This window comes from Erithacus rubecula, assembly GCF_903797595.1.
Source record: "Erithacus rubecula genome assembly, chromosome: 6".
NCBI classification, from domain to species: Eukaryota; Metazoa; Chordata; class Aves; order Passeriformes; family Muscicapidae; genus Erithacus; species Erithacus rubecula.
In genome coordinates, this window is record NC_136688.1 from 51,553,882 (window position 1) to 51,575,341 (window position 21,460).

A 21,460-nucleotide genomic window follows, 5' to 3' on the forward strand; every position below is an offset into this window, starting at 1 on the left:
TCCCAAATTGTATTTATTATTAAATTAAATGTAGGTATTTATGCTTTAAACCATATCAAGCCATGAACTTCTAAACTAGGAATTTAATTTCCAGATCTAAGACATTTTTCACCTAGATTTGGGGAATGGGGAGGAAAAGTATGAAAATTACTGATTTAAAGAAATAATCAGAAGTGATGAGATTATATTAATGCTAAGATTTTTTTTATCCCGATTCTCTTTCTTCATAGTCTCTCTAAGCAAAACAAGAGAATTTTTTACACAATCCTTGAGCTCTCGCCACTGCTTGATTCTTCCAACATGACACCAGATGACTGGGCCAAAATTGCAAAGAAACTTGAGGTATAGTAATGTGGGATAAGAATTCATTTTTCACTTAAACAAAACCAACAGTATATCTAGTATACTTAAGAAAATAAAACAATTCAGTAGCACTATACCTATATGTTTGTTTCTTTAAATGTAAAGTGACATTAATTAGTGACTTACAAGTAAGAAGTACTGTGCTTGCAAAGTTTGCAGAGTTTTTATTTAATTTGAAAATGTTTTAAACTCCTTAAAGTTACATCATTCTTCCAAGGATGAGCCATGCCATAATTCCATAGAATAAAATAAATAGAAAAATTGCAGTTGTGATTGAATAAGGTATGTAATATGTTGATGTGTCCTAAAACACTGACTTGTATTCACTGTCCAAAAATGTTGAATAAAATTCTTAGGTAACTTAGCTGAAGGTTGCTTAGTTACACATTATTTGAGTTTTCAGATAACTTAATAGTTGGCTACTGATATAGAAAATAATTTAATGTCTTTCTGCCTTTCTTACTCTGGGCACACATGGACTGGACTGGCTTTGGCTTTGCAACCAGTAGAAAAAATTGCTGCTAGGATTTGGTTTCCCATACTGGAAAATGCTTAAAGCCCTAGAAATTTCTGCATATATAGATAAACTCATTACATCCTTTTCTAGAATAAAAAAAATCAGCATTTCTGTACTCCTGTCCCTTGTCTGAACTTAGCTGTGTGCTTTTAAAAAAAGCAAAACTGCAAAGCACTTCAAATGCTTCACACCAGGAATTCATACATAGCTGACAGAAATAAATAACTGTGGGGCTAGGGAGATACTTCTCTTCCATTCTGTGATAGTGGGCTTTAGAGTGTAAATTCCCTTCTTCCACCATGCTCTAGCAATGCATGTAAGCAGTTCAATAATGCAGGGAATGGTGCTGCAGGTTCAGGTAACAGTCTTTCACCTCTCTCATCCTGAAACCACCAAGCCTGGGAGGTTGCTTGTCCTATCAAATGCATCTTACCCAGGCAAGAAGAGATGGAGCTGGTGTGTACATGGAAAGTCTCAGGGATGGAGCAGCTGGGAAAAGACCAGGGCCAAGAGAAGGCAGCAATCCCTTGCCAAACAAGAAAGAAGTTTTTTTTTTCCTTACTGGCATATTAGTTTTTTAATACAAAAGGAGATGTTTTCTTTTCTTGTATACAGGTTCTCTGTATGTCCAGTTTATGTAATCCAAATGAAGAGTGCTGAGAAGGCAAAAAAAAAGAAACCTTTTCAACTCTCCAGGTTGTGTACAGACACTGCCACTTTGTGTTCATCTTGGATATGAGCTTGCTATAGTTATAACATGCTGATGATTTTCCAGACTAAAACATTCCAAGATGTTTCTGTGGGATACCTCCTTAATTGGCAACCTGATCTTTTCCATTCTGAAGCTTAAAACAAACTATGTTCTTTTGCATCTCATAAGGCTGAAAGAACTTGTGAGTGTTCTGATTTAGAGAGGACAGGTGGTTTTTTCTGTGATCTTGGCCCTTCTTAAAATCTCCTTACCTTGTTGCCTTGGTGAACAGCTGCAGCATGCTTTTTGCATCACATTGTAGTTTGGCCTGCAGAAAGACCTTGCAGCAGTGGCAGTTGTTGTGTTGACTCAGTTGTTAGAGATAAACAGAAATCCCCTGAAACTTCCAGTAGGTAGCAACAGGTAGACATATAGAGTACAGGTGAAGAAATAGCAAAAGGACAAATAGGAACCTACAAATGAGTTTGGAGGTGACTTTATTATCAGGAAGTGCCAAGTGGGTGTACCTAGTATAACGTGAGGAGTGTAATTAAAAAGAAATCTTGTTTAAACCTCTCTTTTCCTCCCCATGCTGGCACTTTGTATATCTGCTTGGAGTTCTGTGTAATCCTTTCCATGTTACCCAGTTACATCAGAGACATCAGTGTCTCTCCCTGCAGTGTTTGCTATGCCCATTGTTCTTAAAGTAGCGGAACCAATTCCTTTTTCTTCCAAAAGCCAGCAGATAACTATTCTCACAGGATGAGTGGTGTGATTCATGGCTTTGCATAAAAAAACCCCTACCTCTTGTGCAGAATTGTATATAGATTAAAATTTTTATAAAATTAATTTTGATATTTCATGCACCTGGCAGTGTAAGGGCCTTCTCAAAAACCAGCAGATGAATGTCTGTTAATGAAGAAGTCTCTCCCCCAGGTTGTGCTATGGAAAGGATGGCTTTCCATCAGAAGAGGGCACTCTGACACTGGTGGTTTGCCTGTCTGCCATGGATTAAATGGGCTGTTTTTCCCCTGTATAATGATAGCCCTGGTTTGCCTAATCTGTTCCTGTAAATGGTGTAATCCCTAAAGTAAAAGCGGCAACAAGAAATCAGACTATACGACTAATTTGCATATGTTAACATTCCTGTTTAAAGCCATTGCTAAGCTTTTCTTAATTAGGAGTCTTCTGGTTTAAAAACCCTGCATTAATATGTATACACAGAAGAATCCCTTTGACTGTTCCATAATCAGAATTACTGGCTCTAGTGCTTAGTGTCCGATTAACCCTTAATTGTATTTAAACTGGAAACAGGGTAAGTTTAGGAGGAGTTGTGTGTGCATACCCTATAAGGCATTGTGCTGTTGCCTGCATCAATGAAAGTAATGCCCTGTGTACCTCACCTGCTGGTGCCAGGGCATTGCTTTAACAGTGTGAAAACTGTCTCTCCACCTCCAGGAGCACTATGAGAAGTACGATGGCTTTGTGATCCTGCACGGTACTGATACTATGGCGTACACAGCTTCAGCCCTGTCCTTCATGTGTGAGAACCTGGGCAAAACTGTTGTTCTGACAGGATCTCAGGTAATGGAATTAATTTGAAGTTGAAGCAGGAATCCTCATTTTTAGTTTTTATATGCAGAATTGGCTGTCTCCTGATTATCACTATACAGCTTAGTGCAGGCCAGGCCTCTGGCCAGGGTGAATAGTCACAGTGCTGACAGAAATGAGTGAGAAATGATGGACTCACCAGCTGAGGATCTGCCCTATAATTTTATAATTAATGACTTCACAACTCTGTACCAAATCAGACCAGGAGTTCATTATGGCTGGGGCCAGATGCTTCAGAGAGAAACATAAGAGCTTGCCATTGGCCATTGTGTATTAATCGGTTTATATGAGAAGCATTTCTCCAGCCTCAGGTGGCCACTGGTTGTCAGCTGTCTTCTTTTCTTTCTACTAAGCCCTGAAGCTTAGTATTTTTTACTTCATCAGTTGTTATCTCAACTTATGTTACTCATTGTTGCATTCTTTATAATTTAAAAAAATAAATTAAAGCATTAGATGCACTTTTTATTATTTCTGTTCCACAAAGCATCTAATATGGTCTGTTTCCTTTCCTCTAAAGACTACATTTATTAATTTTCATTCTCTTAGCTGGAGATCAGCCCTTTGCATATTGTCTGAGGAGGAGGGGTTGTCTTACTAGAATAGCTTGCTTGAGTGTAAAATACTGCTCTAATCACAAAGGAAAGATGAAACATCACATTGTAAAATTCCCCTCCCCAATTCATAACTTCCCTTTCACATGTGGTCTATTTGAAGTCAAAATACAAAAGTCTAGCAAGGAGTAGGCTCCCACTTGCTGTCTTGACTTGGAGCAGCCTAGTCGTGATACATCAGTCAAGGTTTTGCTTTCTTTTTGGTTTTATTGCTTGGAGATCCATCTGATATATGATCCAGCAAGGGAGCATGTGATTTTCTTTTTTAATAATTGCTGAAGGAAGCACTCTCTTTTAATAAAGAGGCAGTCTGAAAAGGCATGGAAATCATCACTCAGCAGACTAAATTTCTCTTTTTTAATCTTGCCCTTTTCTGTCAGTAATAACCTGCTGGCTCAGTTTTACTATGCTGTGAGGAAAGATGGTGCAAGAGAGCTGTTGTGAAGCCTATAGTGACAGTTCTGTGTGTTTTGGGGGTGTTGCTTTTTTTCTCTATCATCACTTCTCCTATGCTCAGTCACTTTTAACTATGCCTACTTGCTAGTTTTTATATTTTTCTTGCACCAGTGTTAATATTCTTAATCACAGGAGAAAAATATCTGTATTAGTTTTTAAGCACTTAAATGACAAAATTCTGTTAAGCAGAGAGAGAAGTCTTGCCATCTGCTGCAGTCTAAAATAGTTTGGGTGAAGAAGGAAAACTTTTTTTTGTCATAAATCATTGTTACATAAATTATTCATGTATTTGTATTGCATAAGCTGGACTCCTTTTTTCTGCTGTGTAGGTTTTACATAAGGGCCAGGGTGTAATTCCAGTCTCTGCTCTTCAGGTGCCCATTTATGAGCTGCAGAACGACGGCCGAGACAACCTTCTGGGGGCGCTGCTGATGGCTGGGCAGTTTGTGATTCCTGAGGTCTGTTTGCCTGGGGAGACCATCTAAGAAGCTGCATTTCTCCCTCTAGCCAGGACACAAATACACAAATATCTGGTAGGCAGTAAGGCATTGCACTTAAGCAGGAAGATGAATGGATTCCAGCTGAGGTAACAGTGCTTGTATGGTAAGGCACGTGCTGTTCTCACATTGGTCATATTCCATTTGCCCATACACAGTCTAGAAAGACTCTCAAGTCTGAAATATACACTGCAGCAGACTTGAAACTAGAGGTTCTCTTACAAATATGTGGGATCTGAAACACTTGTAAGTCTGTTTTTTAACTGAATGTTACTTTGAACTTTTCCAGTTGCAATAGAACTGGTAGGAGTATCTTCTAGCTCTGTTCCTGAAGACTGAAGTGTTGAGAGTGATACACCTAATGAACATGGAGATACCTCCATAGTCTCAGCACCCTGCTGTTTGTTCTGTGCAGCCCAAAACTCAGAGAGCAAATGGGTCAGGTTACACCTTATTTTACTTCTGCTGTGCTCCCAAAGCCAGTTCTTAGACAACAGCAACAGCTGATTCACCAAGATCTTAATAACTGATAACAGCTTTGAGGTATCTCTTTTCCTTCAAGTTGACAAACTTTAATAGACTTCAGAAGGAGCATAATTATTTATATGTGGTAACTCTTGAAAGTTATCCTCATTTTCACCAGGCTTTTTTTTATGTTTTGGACTCTGAATTTACACATAACTCATGAATTTATTGAAAAGTTCACACTGTTTCTTTACTCTATCTCTGAAGTGGACTTAAGCAAATTTGGTGTCTCCTAGAGTAAGCCTCATGAGAGGATTATGAAGCTAGTTAGCTCTTAACTTGTTTTGTTCTTAAATTCTTAAACCAATGTGTGACAGATGTGCCAACACTTTTTGAAAGGGTTAGACTTGTAAACATCTACTAGCCTCTGAATTGCTTTAAAGATTTAGAAAACACGTTATAAAGGACAGACTACAGTATTTATCTACTGCATCTTTTAATTACTGGCTTATTCATAGACCTGTTTCTTTACTTGTCTTGCAGGTGTGCCTGTATTTTTATAATAAACTGTACAGGGGAAATAGGGTGACTAAGGTGGATGCTGGGAGTTTCAATGCCTTTTCCTCACCTAACCTGCCTCCACTTGCAAATGCTGAGGTTGATATTACAAGTAAGCAACATCATCTCTTAGCTGTGTAATTTATGCTGCATGCAATAGAACTGTAGCTGAAAAAAACCTGTGCTTATGTAGTTGAAATGTCGTTTTTAAAGTCAAATACCTTTGAAAGTCCTGTAGCTTGACTTCACTTCATCTGCTCTGAATCTGTTTAAATATTAGTAAGGCTGAGACTTTGTGACTCAACTTCATTTATCTATTGAATATAGATGTGAGCTAGGCTGACTTTGACTAAAGATTCAGACTAACCAGAGGGAATGTTGCCCCTGTGTCAGGAAAAAGCTTGCTCCAAAGATAAAATGAGGAGTTAGGACTGAAAGAACAAAGAATTTAATCTCATTAATGACCACGCTGGTCTCTGAAATCAGGGAAAAAAGTCATTGCAGACTACTTGCAACTTCAACAGATTCTCTGTTGCATGTCATTGTGTAAGATGTTTTACTGGCTATTTAGGAGCTGCCTGAACTGCAAACACACTGACAACAGCAGACCTAAAATATGTGAAGTCTTTTTTCTCCAAACTTACTCAGGCTCCCTGTAATTTTTCTGTGGCTTTTTCTAAAGAAGGGGAAAAAACTACCTGAAGATTTCAGTACCCATTTGCAAAGTCATTAAATGAGTGTTCTTGGATAAATGGCACCCTTTCTTTGGAGAGGGGAGGAAACATACTTGTTTGGAATCTAGCCAAATGAGAACCTGCCAGAAAACACACTAAAGGACAATTTTAAAAACCATGTGAACTGCTTTTGTATAGACTAGGCATTAAAAAGGAGTAGGACTTAGTGACAGTCTCAATTACTAGAAAAAAAAAATGGGAACAGTACCTGAATTCTTCAGCTAAGTGCCATTAGTGACAGTAGGAGACTGAGCCCTGTGCCATGCAATGTGCCATTCTGAATGGATACTACTGCTAGAGAAAGGCACTCTGCAGTCTGGAAAAATAAACTCCTCCCTTCCACCTAAAGAGTGGGAGTCACTTCACAAAGTTTCAGGATCAAAGTGCTGTGTTTGCAGTAGCCAGATACAAACTGAGGAAGACTGTGAAATACTGTAGTTGTCTCTAAGACATCTCTCAGATAGTCTGCCACTTGTGCTGTGTCAAATAGGATGTCTCTGAAATCAGCAGAAATGCTGTCAGTTGATTGTTGCAGTGAACTGGGGAGAATCTTCTTTCTTGGGTTTTTATGAACTGCATCAGAGTATGAATAAATTCCTTTTACTGACTGATCAATAATGAAATCAAGCTGCAAATTGCATGCTATCCCTCTCTTGGATTTGAATGAACTGTTTTGTGATTCCTTGTCTAGAGAGGAAAAATGAGCACGTTATTAAGCACTTCCCTTGGCCCATATTGGGACCCATTGTCTTTCCAGTAAATGGCTCATTGGGATCAGTGGGGATCTCTGATGTAAAAAACTGATGGTGTGATGGTCTCTATTTTTATTTGCTTCAGTTGATTACCCAGTTAGGGTAGCATCATTTATCCAAGATGACGGTGTCACTATTGAAGGATTGTTTCATTTTGAAAGAACATAGTTTACAGTAAGGGCAATCTACTGGTGCTGCTTTATTTTGTCCAAAGTAATTGTTTGAAACATCTCTGTCTCCCTTGAATTTGCTGGTACAGTCCATGTATGAAGCTTTCATGGAGACAAGGAACCACTTGGGCTTTTAAAAACAAACCAAACAAATCTGGCAAATCTGGTATCTTTTAACTTTTTTTTTTTTTTTTTTTTTTTTTTTTTTCCCAAATGACTTTATATAATATGTCTTAATCCTCCTGTAGACTGACTGACTCTGGCTGATTCAGCATTATGGAGAGCCAGGAGGAGTAGGCCATGTGCAAAAACTCTTCCTCAAGTTCCCTGGTTCTAACAAAGCTGGAAATGAAAATTCCAGGGAAGTAGAAGGGGAGAAGTGGCAGGATGGAGGAAGTGGGAAGCATAGTGGGATCATGGATTGGTGCACAGGAATGAGAAGAGCAGAGCATATAAAATCAACAGTCTACTTCAGAGCTAGAGAGAGAGAAGCTTAGTGCTCTTCCCTCCCTTACCCTTCCAGCTCTCTTCTTCATTTATGATATCCATTTTTCATCCTGTTCCCTTTTCAGATGAGGCTCCCAGAGGATTTCTAGTCCTGTAACTGGCTGTGTTCTCAGCCACATCCTTAGCTGTGTTAGCAATGCTTAGGAGTTGTGTTAACTAGTTCTAGATGAGCAAGTGTGCCAACATCCTTAGGTCTTTCAACTTAGCTCAAGAAACTCCTGTAAGAAGTGAAAAATTCTAGTCCACTTGTGAGCTGAGTAAGAAATCCAGTGCTGATGGGAAATACTTTTGCAGCAGAATCAGACATCTCTGTATTAAATGGGCAGTATAGAAATAATAAGAAATATTTCTAAAATCTCAAAGCTTATGAGATAAAATACATTACCTGGTTTCTCCTATATTTAGAAACAGGAGACAAGAAAGACTATTTCTCTTGAAATCTGTAAACATTCTCAGTATATTTTATAATTGATTGCTTTATTCTTGATTGTTCTAATGAAGCACATATGAAACTTACTTTGTTACTGTGGCTAGAATTTTTTCATCACACTTGCATGTAACTTCTGGGAGTGGTGCACATGTACAGGGCCATATGATGAGAGACAACCCATGCAGGGGACAGAGCCTGTGTGACTGTGCCTGCAGATGTGGCACAGCAGCAGAGAGTTAAAGGCCCCTTTGGGCTCATCTACCCATAGATCTCATTAGAGAGAAGCTATTAGTCACTGGCCAAGTGTGCATCATGGTTGGTTATTTATATAGAAAGCCCAGGTCACTTATGTGTGAAAGCATATACCAGCTCTCTTCACTGGAGTGCTTTTGGTCCCCATCTCTGCTCCCTTCTAAGCAGGCATCTTGGTTGTTGATTGCAATGCCAGCCAGTTGAAATATTCATTCCCAAAGATGTGTATTGATTGTTTTATAACAAAATGCCAAGAAAGGGGGTCTGTGCTCGTTTGCCTCCTGCAGGAGTTTGTAGCCATAGGTTGGGCTGTGCTCCCCACCCCTTGGCTGCTGCTGTGAATTGCAATGAACGCTGGGGCAGTTTATATAATGGTAAGGCTTGCCTGTAGTCCTGCAGAGAAGGATGAGAAGAGAGCCCTGCTGTTTGTCTGCAGCTCTGCAATCAAGAAAAGCTGTATTTCTTGTTTGATTTCATAACTCAGAATTCAGTCACCACTCCTAAGGGAGGTGTCGCTCTGAGTTGCTGCTCTCCTGTTATAAGTTGAAACCTGTACTGTGGCATAGGCTCTCTTTAACAACAGGGGGATTTGCTGCTTTCTGATCTGTCTAGAGTTACTTTTATTTTAAGTCAGGTTGGTTTTGTTTTGCACTATCCAAATAATGGTATTTTGTGTATGTGTGTGAATAAATCTGCCCAAGTTAAGGATGTAATTTTTTGACAGTAATTTTATAGGCTATAGTGTTTGGTATGAAGGGAGAGATTGAAAATATCAGACTATTGTTTATGTGATGGTTTGGTTTGGGAGAGTAAACAGAAGGCCTTAATATCTTGAATGCAGTCTCCTTGAATAGAGCAATCTATCCCAAGCCATTATGAGTATAGTATGTAAATAGCCATTACTACTTTATTTTAAGTACACTGCTTTAGAAATGTTCTTTCTGCTGTACCACACCAGTAGCTAGCTTGTGTTTGTTCCTCACTTTTGCATCCACATTTACATGATGCATTGTGCTGAATGAGTTAAACTCTTCACAAGCACATGCCACCCAAGTCAGAGCAGGTTACTCTTTTCCATGCTGTACCAAAACTGAGTATTCCTAATTAATAATTCTTATCCATAATATAAAAAGAGTTGTGAGCATCAAAAGATGCAGCTTTTTGTACTTCACTTGCTTGTATATGAATTTCTTACTTAAGAACTGTTAGTTTTTCTGATGTTCTTGGGCTTTTTAATGAAAAAAGAAGATTGCTTTGTGGTATGAGACAGAAGACAGCTGGTTTATTCACTACAAGGAAGATGCTTGAACTTACCTATGTGACATAAATACTGTTCCTTTTTGGGCATGTAAACTTTGAGATGGAGGATGCAAAGGGTGTGTTCTACTTTCTTTTTTCCCCTGCGTGGTATCCTGCCTCACTTTCAGCAGTTCTGAGTAGATCTGAGATGAAGTCAGTTTTCTATGTATATTTGTTTGTCTTTGGCTCTTGCATCACATTTGCCTTTTGTTCTGCCTTTTAGACTTGTTTGGCAAATGGAAAACTGACATCTGTGGAGTCTGCAGCACCAAACATGTTATGTAGGCTGACGAGGTTCATGACCAAGTGAATGTTAACTCAGGGGCAGGGCAGTCTTTATCTTCTTTTTAATATAATTTGGAATTACATCACTATACTATGTCTGCATGCATTAAATTTATCTTGGAGATGTTATTTAGTGGAGTGTACTCCAAGAGTACAGGTATAGGCCTGGTGTAGGTCTGACTTCTAAACCTGTCCTCTGATCTCCTTCCTTGGTCTTCTGCTTTTGGCAGTGTCTTAGTGCTCCATGCCAAGGCAGGTTTCCTCAGTTCATTCTTCAAGTTGGTTACAGGCATCAGGGATGCTCACAGTTGCCAAACGTAGTAGAATGCATTTGTGAAGTTTTGGCAGGGACTCCTACCTTATGGAGGATAAAAGAAAAGCAAGCTGTGATAAAATTTTATTGCCATCCCTTCTTATAGAGGAGGCTGCTTTTAAAGAATTAACCTATTTTTTTAAAGGCTTAGAGGAATGGATTTATTGCTAAACAGTGCTGCTTCTTAAAGCACAGTGCTCATGTTGAATGTGGTTAGCCAGACCCATGAACCTCATGCAGAACAAATGCACAGGCTCTGGGTTACTCCTCCTAAATGGCTCTAGAAAACTTTTGGAGGCCTTTGAGAGCTGCTTGGATAACTACTGAGTCCAGCCAGGTAGTTTCAGAATCATGCAGGACAGCTTATCAGAAAGAAGCTGCAAAAATGGTCTATATTTCTATTCTCCCACTCCCAGGGCAGTAGGAATCCATGTGCTAAAGTGTGATTGGATGGACAAAAAAGTGCCAAGCCAACTACTTGTGACCTGGTTAATGGTGTGTGGCAGTTTTTAGAAAGAATGGAGGCTCTAGTTGCTGACAGGGAAGGAAAGTTTATAGAGTCTTATAGGAGAATGCTATTTTCTGTCCTGGCTTAATGGATTGTGTAGTTTTTAGTATCTCTGGTAGTGTGACAGTACAGCAGGCTTCAATGGAGACTTTTAAATTTATTCTTGATTTTTATTTTTAATTTTTGCAAGTGGCTGTCTGCTGATTGCAATAAATTGCAACAGTAATTGGTGTGAGTAACTCTCCGCATGGCTGAGAGCAAGTCGGTATTACGCACACAGATCTTTTATCTGTCTTGCTGCTTGGGAGTTTCTCCAAAAATCTCAAAAGCTTAACTCATGAAGGAGAAGCAGGCAGCTTTACAGCATGGTCTGTTTTCATGGAGGCACAATGCTCTGAGCTGTTGGCTGCTGTTTGTTAAATCTCTTCCATTGCCTTGTAGGAGCCGTCAGTGTTACCAATGCTGCACTCCTACACTGAAGTAGTAAAATTTTGAAATCAATAATGCATGACTTGGCTTCTAATAATGCAACACAAATAAACTATTAGTTAAACAGCTGGCTTCTGGCTCTAAATGTATAATCGGAGTTAATTGAATCCTTGCTATTTTATTTAATCGTTAATAACTACCTAATAAACTCTGGAGGTGATTAGCAGCAGCAGTAACTGCATTCATCATCTCTTATGTCTGAGAAGATCAAGGTTTGTTTTCCAAACATGAATGCAGGCTTGTATCAGGCTAACTACATACCAGTGAAGTTCAGGTCAGTGTATGACAAGTAAATATCTCACCTATGCCAGACCAGCTGCTAATTCTTCGGTCTTAAATGTGCCTTCCCTTCCTCTTTAAAAAGTACATTGTCTTTCATGAATCTCCTGCCTAAGAACAATTTTAAAAACAATTGTAAGCATGAAGTCCTACAAGTGTACTTAATACCATGTCTTAATATTAAATTTAAAAGGTCATTTCTCTTAATAGTAAACTGGGAAACAGTTTGGAGAGCCAATACCACAAAGAAATTTCGAGTTCACACCAACATGAACAGGAATGTTGGACTTCTGCGGATCTTCCCAGGAATCACTGCTGCTGCTGTAAGTGTCACCACTTCATTTTGGAAATGGGTGAAGTGATGCTCAAATAGCTGTAGGAAAGCATTGTTTGGAGCAGTGGTTGGGGTTTGGAGGGAAGTGAAAGGATCTGTCTTCTTCTGATAAGAATTTTTTTCAAATATCAGGGCATTCAAAGACTATTTTCATATGCCATAAATGATAAAAGCTTTTCAGATATATTTTGTATAAACTGCCTGGGTTCTGGAACTTACAATTAATTTCTTATCAGGGCTCATAAATAGGTCAAGTGTGGTTTTCTAGACAGGTGCAAGCTACAGTGACTGGGAAATATTATCCTGGTGCATATTGAGGCATATTAATAGATATCTTGTCAAAGAATAGACAGTATAGTGGGTGGAGTATGATTATTTCTACAACTCTTTTTTTTTTTTCATGGTTCATTTTGTCTCACACTGATGGTTCACATGACCCTCAGCATTCATACAGAGCTGAAAATGAAAAGTAGGATTTTGCTGCTGAAAATGAGAAGTGGGATTTTTTTTGCCTTTAGAAATTATTTTGCAGACTGTGATTTTAGGTAAATTAATCTTTAAGGTTTTGTCTAATACTAGTTCCATTAAATTGACAGGTCTTTTGTGACTCTTACCTTTTTAAATTGAATCCAGTAGTTTAAGCAGCACACCCCAATTATATCACTATTCTTTTTAGGTGAATATGAACAGATGGAAAGACACAGGGGTGGTATATTTGCAATAAAACTCCAACTGCATAGTTAGCCTCATGGGGGTTTACAGGGTATTGCATTTAGCATATGTGATCAGCAAGGAAATGTCTAGGTTGTTGAAAATATATCTTTCTAGGAAGAGAACTTTGCTAGGCATTGTCTTACAGCATTCTCTTACAGTGAGGCACAATATCTATTTCAATATCAGCTGGCCCAGAATATGTAAGTGTTTCTGAGGTAAATCAATTTGGTTTGGGATTAAAAACCTTCATACTTCATTAGAATGTTCTTTCCTGAAAGGTGAAACACTCTGTCTCTTAGGCAGACATTGGTTAAAAAACTCTTTGCTAAAGCAAAAAAATCTGGGCAGGGGTGTGGAGTTCTAACCTCAGTTAATAATTCAACATTTATTTCATAAGTGTAACTGTACCTTTTTGTTGCACCAAACAGTGGTGCAACAGTACAGCCTGTTAATGGCACTTGAACAATAGCATCCTTTTTCACATCAGCTAATGACTGTACAGAACAGTTTATTTTAAAATATAACTCTCTAGAAATTTTAAAGGAAGGCAGAGAGAGAAAGTCTCATTTTTTAAAGCTTATTCTACAGTCTCAGTTATTGCAAAAGGGAAGCACAGAAGGGTGTAAGAGGGCTGTAAGGCATGAGAACCTGGAAGACTTTTAAAAATGCTGTGCCATACATGAAAATTTATGGATGCTTAAACATATCTTTTGTCTCTGTTCCCTGTTTTGTTTTTAACCAGGTAAAAGCATTTCTTCAGCCTCCAATTGAGGGCATAGTACTCGAAACTTATGGAAGTGGCAATGCCCCAGACAAGAGAGAAGATTTGCTGGAAGAACTGAGGAAAGCAGCTGAACGCCAAGTGGTGATTCTGAACTGCACCCAGTGCTTACGTGGGGCTGTTAAAACAGTCTATGCAACAGGACAGGTGAGCAGTGTGCAACCACTTCACTCCCCACTGCTGTGTAAAAGAAACATCCCACTGATACAAGTGGCTTTAAACTTCCAGTAGTCCCAGTGTATAAAATCAGGTTTATTAACTGTGAAGTTGTTGCTCATAAAATAACTACATCTGAAAAACCTTAAGGTGGAATCATTTAGAAGCATATCTACAAACAAGATCCTGTTCCTCCTGGTCTGAATGGTCAAAACAGGCAGCTCAAATCCCAAATTAGTGATTGCTCACTCCTGTCATGTGCAGGACTCCAGGATACTTTGCATTAGATCTGTAGAATCTCTCTCAGAGGAATTCCATTGAGCTAAAAGCTAGCTTAGGGGTCAGATGATCAAATAAAGTAGTATTTGATAGGATAACATTTGCTTAGCTACAATGTAGGAGCATGAAGAAAGCCTGTAGATGCAAGCAATATTCCAGATCCCAGTTCTTTATTTGACTGGAAGTACAACTGAATTCACAGCAAGATTGAAGAACAGTATCTAAGGAATTGTCTGTATTGGAGAATGGAAATCAGTTTAGTTTAACCCATGAGGGTTGGCTTAAAGCAGGTTTTGTGTACATGCTATTAATATTCAGGGCATTTTGTACTGTGTTTCTCAGCTGTGTACCAAAACACAACATCACTGGAACTAATAAGAGCACAAAACCATATTAGAATATGTGCTGCATGTATTAGTGTGAGGGAAGCTGGTTTAACTGGCCTTTAGAAAAGGACCAGACATTCAATAGCCAAGAAGCACTACCAGAGGGTGACTCATCCCTCTGCCTTGGACACCTGGTTTTGTTGGAGCAACCACTCATCTGGCATTTTTTCTGGTGCTGAAACCTGCCTCTTTTAGCTTTGGTTTTGACACAGTTTTAGATAGTATTTGCACAAAGTCTGTTTTGAGGAAAAAGAAAAGGAGATTGTAAGATTTTCCTTATATCTCCTTAGTTTCCAAACTCGATATTTTCTGATATGGGCAATTATTTGGATGTTGGTAAAACTTTTGCATAACTTAATGGAGATGTTTTGAGAATTAGTGACTTTTTCAAAGATCCCATGCTTTGTAGTAAATATTGTAGGAATGGGCAGAATATATAGAACAGCTCACTGTTCTATATACAGCTATATATATATAACAGCTCACTGGGAAAAAGCAGTTAAGTCAATAAAAGACACCAAAATTATATTTGAAGAACAACATGAAAATGAATCCTAGGTTGTATGTGATCTTCTGTTTGAAATGAACTGCTAAAATATGTGAAAAGAAGAAAACCCCTCTACTAGGTTCTGGTTAAAAGATTTTCCAAATAGACACCAAAAAATGGCTTTTTGCACTTTGATCCAGATGGTTGATATACTGAATTTAAAGATTCTGCTCAGGTCTTACTGAACCACTTTAAGGCTGTGTAGAAATGTGTTCCCTTCTGGCTTCCATTTTTTTGTATGGAGTTTGTACTATGTTTCTTCAGCATCAGTTGTTGGAGGTTGCCCTGTTTCCTCGGCATCCTTTGAGGAGAACACTGACCAAGGCAAGTCCTACAAAATTACTTCACAGTTTTTCTTTCACTGCCTTCTCCTTTTCATGAGGAGCTGCTCAATGGAGGAAGTATCATGAGTGAATGCTGTAAAGTTGCTGTAATGTTAATTTTAATTTTATTTGTCTTTAAATGAAATATTTCAAAGGTCTTTTCACATGGCTGGGCCAGTTTTTACTCATTCAAGCTAGTCAGGTAGGTCAGCTGAGTCCCTGGCTTCCCTTGAAGTGTTTGTTTTAATTAACTGAATATCTGGCCTCTGATCCATCCACACAGTAGAAACTTATAATTGAGGGGACTTTAGGTGTAGGAAGGAAGCTGGGAAATCCCTTCCTCCTCCTCTTTCACAAACCCACTGAAAAAGCCCTAACTGTTCTTTGGTTAGCTCTGCAGTACAGAAAGTATTTCTCACCTTCTCTGTATATGGCTTCCCATGGGACTTTAAAAAATGTTACTCTGGGTCTCCCGGAGGTAATTAATAGCTAATCAAGGCTCTGTATCTTGCTGAAAATATTAGTTAAGCCACAGTAAGTTTTTAAGCTGAAGCTTGTGTACAAGGTAATTAAAAGTAAAATGCAGTACAAAGAACCTAGTTCAAGATGCTTTATTGTGAGGCATCACATTATAGCAAAGAAGACAATCTGTGATTTGCCCAGGTACAGTTTAATGACAAGAGATCTGAAATCTCCTTTGTGTTTGCTGTCTTGTACACTTACAAGGCTTGCTGATCACAGCAAAGATTATTCTTTTTGCTTTTGTTCAGACATTTCATTTTTTTAACTACCGGAAAGATAAGTTAAAAAGGTTGTCTTTTTCAGTTGTTCTTGTCAGAACTGTGTAAATTACATATTTTAGTTGTATCTTCTAAATCATACACTGCTAGTGCAGCCTGCAAGGATCTGAAAGCACTCCTGCTGTGAGCACACTGTAGTGCTGGAATTCATCCAAAGTAATGCCCCATAAAAGAATGGTAAATATGTCTGTGTGAGAACAGCCTACTTGGCAGTGTTCAAAATGCCACTGGGTTAAAACAGAGTAACTGCAGCTTTTCAATAAAGGGAATCTGACAACTCTGCAGATAGCTGATACGGAGCTGTAACCTTTCCCTTTTAGCATAGTAAGCGACCATGGCAAGCATTTGGTGGAATTCTTCAGTGTCATTGCAGGAAAAGGATTTTAAAGTAAAAATCAACTTAATTCAGATTGCTGTAGTATTTGCTTGGTATTTGATAACTGAAAGTACAAAAATTACAGTGGCAGTAGGAGGAGCAAGAGAGTGGAGCTTGGCTGCACACTGCATTCTGTGTAGCTACTTATCTTCCAAACACCTTTTGTGTATGTGCAGGTATTTCTGAATGCTATGCTAATTAGAATCATTATCCCTTTTTATTCAGACTCTCGCTGATGCTGGAGTAATTCCTGGAGGTGATATGACACCAGAGGCAGCCCTAACTAAACTGTCATACACGCTCAGCAAGAGAAACCTTAGCTGGGAGGAGAAAAGGAAGGTAAATATTTCAGTGTGACCTTGAAAGACTTTAAATTTCACATCTACTGTGCTAACTTCTGCTTAGCTTCATGCCTTGAGCTTTTCTCTTGCATTCAAAAGCAGTTGCTTCCAGAACTGTAATGTGAACAGCCCATGCTTTTTTCTTAGGGAAAATACTATTAAGCAAACAAATGTATGAAGGTAGGGAGAGAAAAGAATTCTTTACATGAGTCAGGTGAGGACCATGACTGAGCCAAAAAATTGCCATCTTTAAATGGTAGTGGTCTAGCTTGGACACTTCTGTACTGAAAACTCTATGTGGAAATTCTTATGAGAGACAGAATCCCAGCCCTACTGAAGTCAGCAAAGATCTTGTCACTGATCTTAATGTGGTGAAGATTTAATCCCAGACTCATTCACACAAAGCTTATTCTGAAAATAAATATTGCCTACAGCCTCTTCCTTTACAGCATTACTCATAACAGTATTAGATTTTCTTTCTCTAAAAGGAGATACACTTTATAATACATAAAAAGAGAATTATTCTAGAACCAGTTGTAACTCTTTTTAAAGTCAGAGTTCCTTTAACAATGTTCTTACTGTTCATTGGTTGCTTCATAAAGGTTTTTTTTCCCTGCAGGTTACATAGCTGTTTATCATGTTCCTGTTACACAAGGAATATATAGCTATGAATTAGATAAGGGAGCAGCAGTCTGCAGGAATGCATGAATTTCTGTGCTTGTATGTAGTGAAATCATAATCCTGACACTTTGGGAGATGACATCATGATGAGTCACTCTCCAGACTTAACACTGTAGGCACATGTATATCTCAGGATGATGCTTTGTTTTTATTAAAACCATAACAAACTTGATCATTATTTTATGCTCCACATCTTCCAGCCAGCAGAAGCTCTTGAGACAAACATATTTGGATACCTGTGATGCTAAGTGTAGTGGCTGGAAGTACCACTTACTGTGCTTAGACACAGTTTCAGCCTCTGAGTTTGCAGTTGTTTGCTAAAGCTGAGAAATGGAAGGAGGAGGAGCTGTGTGTGTGAGGATGCCCAGAACGTGCTCTGTGTAAGGACATGCCTAGTGGATGACACAGTGCTGTGAGAAGCAGGGGTATTGGATGTGTTTGCACTTCAGAAACCCCAGCTCTTCACTGATACTCCTTTGGCATACTCACTGACCCTGGAACATATATGCACTAGCTTGCTTTTTTTTTAATGCAGACTTTAATATTCTTGTACAGTGGATTATTTGACCTTGGACAGGAGAAACCTTCCCAGCTGGTGTCTTGCCTGGGTGTGTGAGTTAAAACCTTATTTGAGATCCAGTTTGCTGAGGTGAGATAGCTGACTTACTCAGGTGAGGGTTTGATGATAAGGTGTTTTAGGTACCATGTGACAATTTTCATGTGCTGCCCTTTGGACTGTACTACACTTTTTGTGTGGTGGCATGCTGGACCTCCTTTATATGGTTTGAAAAACAAAGAAACTTTTGAAATTTCTTTGAGTTATGCAGGATTGGTTTCCTCATTTGACTCATTGTACAGACCCACAAACAATTGTGCTGCACAACTAAGGGAACAGCATGCTGCATTGCCTGGGCAGGAATGAGTTACAGAGACCAGGAGAAGAAGAAAGCCTGGAAATATGTTGTCTGTGGCAATATCTTCAGCTAAACATATCACCAAACAATAGTCTCCCAAGAGACAGAAGCTCTCCTGAAGCTGGCGTGGTTATTTTAGGATTCTTTTTCAACATGAAGAGTGAGGAATGTGCCCCTAGACACATACAAATGTCTGAAGAGCTGGTAGGATTGAATAAGGCACACAGGGTTTTGCACTGGGTGCATTTAGCACAGGTGCCAATTGCTAAGGTTACCTGTGTAAAGCAATGATCTCAACCTGTCAAATTCTAAAAGTGTGCCAAAGCAGTTGGTATCCTCTGAGTTACCTGTATATGGGACTCTTCCAGCAGACAGCTATGGTGTTGTCAGCTCTTGGAAGGTTTTTTTTAATAAAGGGCATGCCTAGACATAAGTAAACCTGGGGCATTCCTCCTGCCAACATCACATCTGTTTCTTGCAAACTTTCACAATCCTGCTTTTTAAAATTCTAATTGAAATAACTATGCGCTTTATAGCTGCATCAGCAACCTTTCCTGAAAGAGTGCCAGTGTGTAAAATTGTCAGAATTCAGGAAACTAGTTGCTTTTTCTTGATGACTGGCTTCTATCTGTGTTCTCCAAGTTTCCCAGAATCTGTCGTTTAGAGTATTTTCACTTCTTTATTGCCCTATTCAAGTACTTTCTACACATGAATTGGCCGACCTTTTTACATTTTGATTTGGTCTTTTTTCCCAGTTATGTTGGAGGCATCCATCCTGCAAACTGTTACATGGCTGTTTGGATACTTAATGACTGGTACTACTGTAAATTTTCTGCATTCAAAGCTGAATCTATGTCCAGATTTTAACAAAATCAGGGCTAGTGGAGCTGTTTGAAAACCCATGGAAATACATGACTGAATACAGGCAGCACTGGGCTGTATTTTGAGGTCTATGTACACAGTCTGTGTAGGAGTCCTGAGGTTTGTGAATGCTGGCAAGGGGCAGCATTTCAGAATATTCTGGTCTTAAGCCTCACTCTGCTCATTACTCATTATCTTTGTGTTTTTAAGTAGGCTGCAGCTTACCCCACTAGGGAACTTTTGTACGCATATTCTAAAATTTGGGGTGTTTTGTTATGTGTTTATTTTGGTTTTCTTTGCTTTGGAAGAAAGTTTTGTTTGCCTGTCTCTCTCCCTCCTTTGTCTTTTTAAACGTGCAGTCTGCCTGGGACAGTAACTATTTCTTTAATCTTTTGTCTGCATTCAATTAGTTTCCATAATTCCTCCAAACAATTTTCTAACTTGATTCTAAGGTTTTTTTATTACACTACCACCATATTTTTCCTCTGCTAACAAAGGGTTTGATTGCTTGCTTTTCAGATGCTGAGTGAGAATCTAAGAGGAGAAATGACTGTTGTACCCACAGGAGCCAAGATCTCTTTGAGAGATAGCAAGTTTATTCAAGTGATTGCCAAATCTCTAAGTATCAGCAGCAAGGAGGTATATGCTTAAATATTTAAAATTAATGTAATGCAAAGCTGAGTTAAATGAGCTTAGATTAAAGATGAACAGCAAAGCTGGAAGAAAATTGGAATATGGAGTTAGGGAGAAAGGACACAATGAAAATTCTATAACTAAAATGTTTTTCATTAAAAACATATTAACTTTCCCCCCCCCCTCTTTGTAGCCCTATCTTGGGATTATTTTCTTGACTGGCTGGTTGCAATAACAAGCCTCAGACAGATGCTCTAATTCAGGATATCGATGATATGAAAAAGTGCTTTATATTTTTGTGGTCAAATGTATTGACAGTTCAGAACAATCCAAATAATTATGGGTAAAACAGCTTAATTGTACAAGCAGTCAGAGAAGGCTGATACTAAGGAAGCATTGCACAAGTGTAATTTGTGGTGTTTAGTCCCTCCCAATTATAAAATATAAATATAAATTAGATAATATAGTGCTGGTTGTACAAATACTCACTTTTCACTTTACTTGGGTTCAGGGAAGATGGGTTTTTATTAACTAATGAATACAGAATGTATTCTTTAGTTCTTCTTTAGTAAGCATGAGAAATGGGAGAATATTTAGGGAGCCTAGGGGGCTTGTCAGTGTAAGTTTGAAAGTACAGGTTATACAAATATCTGAGGAATAAAAATAATAAAATTGATCCAGTCTTGAGGATATGGTCTTTTCCAACTCCCACCAGCACTGTTTCTCTTACTATACTGATGTTATGGCAGTACAGAGATGACAATTAGTGTGTGCACCTTAAATAGTTTATAAAGATATCAGGTACTTGTAGTGTTGCCAGGGAGGAATATAAATCTTATGGATGTGAGACTGACAAAATGTAAAATAAACATGAGACTTCTTTCCTTCCAAGAACTAGATGCTACCATTTCTAAATATCCAGATGACTAATTTGGAAACTTTACATGAATGCAAGGGCAGTGTTTTTATGATTTGGGTGTCAATCACATTAGAGGCAAGGCTGATATTAAGTGTTTAATTTTATTTGTTTCTCAGGAGTTAGAAGCCGTACGAGATGCATTAATTCCACCTTTGGCTTGTGCTGCAGCTAAACTGGGTGACATAGATGCACTAAGAGCCATTGCAGAAATGGTAATGTAAAATGAGCAGTGTGTACAAAACCTTAATTTTAAAATAGAACTGTAATTGATGATAAGAAGCTATGCTCATGGAAAGTGACAACCCAAGTTTTAGAGTCAAGGTGCTATGACGATTACAAGTGGTTTCTAGACTTCTTGGTCTTTGCCTTTCAGAACTGGTATGTTCTTGTCCCTCTCTGGTTTTCATCTGTTTTCATTTTCTTTTGAACTGTGAAAATACAGGTAGATTAAAATGCAAGTTCTTATCTGCTAACTTTGGAACATTTTAAAATGATTTGTGCTGCTTTCTTTTCGTTTAACTTTCTTTATGCATATTCATAGTATCCACCTTTTGGATGTAAATCTGTCAGGAATAAAAAAAAACCAAAACAACTTGAAAATTTTATTTAAACAAAACACAGTGCAGTG

The 21,460-nt window shown here is 38.5% G+C and overlaps 1 protein-coding gene across 3 annotated transcripts in view; it reads left to right on the forward strand.

Annotated features, from left to right (window-relative positions):
• The window catches only part of ASPG (asparaginase), a 44,540-nt gene that overhangs the window by 8,031 nt on the left and 15,049 nt on the right, over nucleotides 1-21,460 (forward strand). For all 3 annotated transcript variants that reach the window (XR_013774626.1, XM_079308915.1, XM_079308914.1), the window contains exons 3-11: nucleotides 231-342; nucleotides 3,030-3,155; nucleotides 4,624-4,707; nucleotides 5,755-5,881; nucleotides 11,998-12,110; nucleotides 13,578-13,763; nucleotides 16,709-16,822; nucleotides 19,800-19,919; nucleotides 20,949-21,044. Coding sequence is in view for 2 of the 3 variants with exons in the window: in XM_079308915.1 (XP_079165041.1) it covers nucleotides 231-342; nucleotides 3,030-3,155; nucleotides 4,624-4,707; nucleotides 5,755-5,881; nucleotides 11,998-12,110; nucleotides 13,578-13,763; nucleotides 16,709-16,822; nucleotides 19,800-19,919; nucleotides 20,949-21,044 (1,078 nt within the window). In the remaining variant the exon portion in view is untranslated. The remainder of the gene's footprint in view (nucleotides 1-230; nucleotides 343-3,029; nucleotides 3,156-4,623; nucleotides 4,708-5,754; nucleotides 5,882-11,997; nucleotides 12,111-13,577; nucleotides 13,764-16,708; nucleotides 16,823-19,799; nucleotides 19,920-20,948; nucleotides 21,045-21,460) is intronic.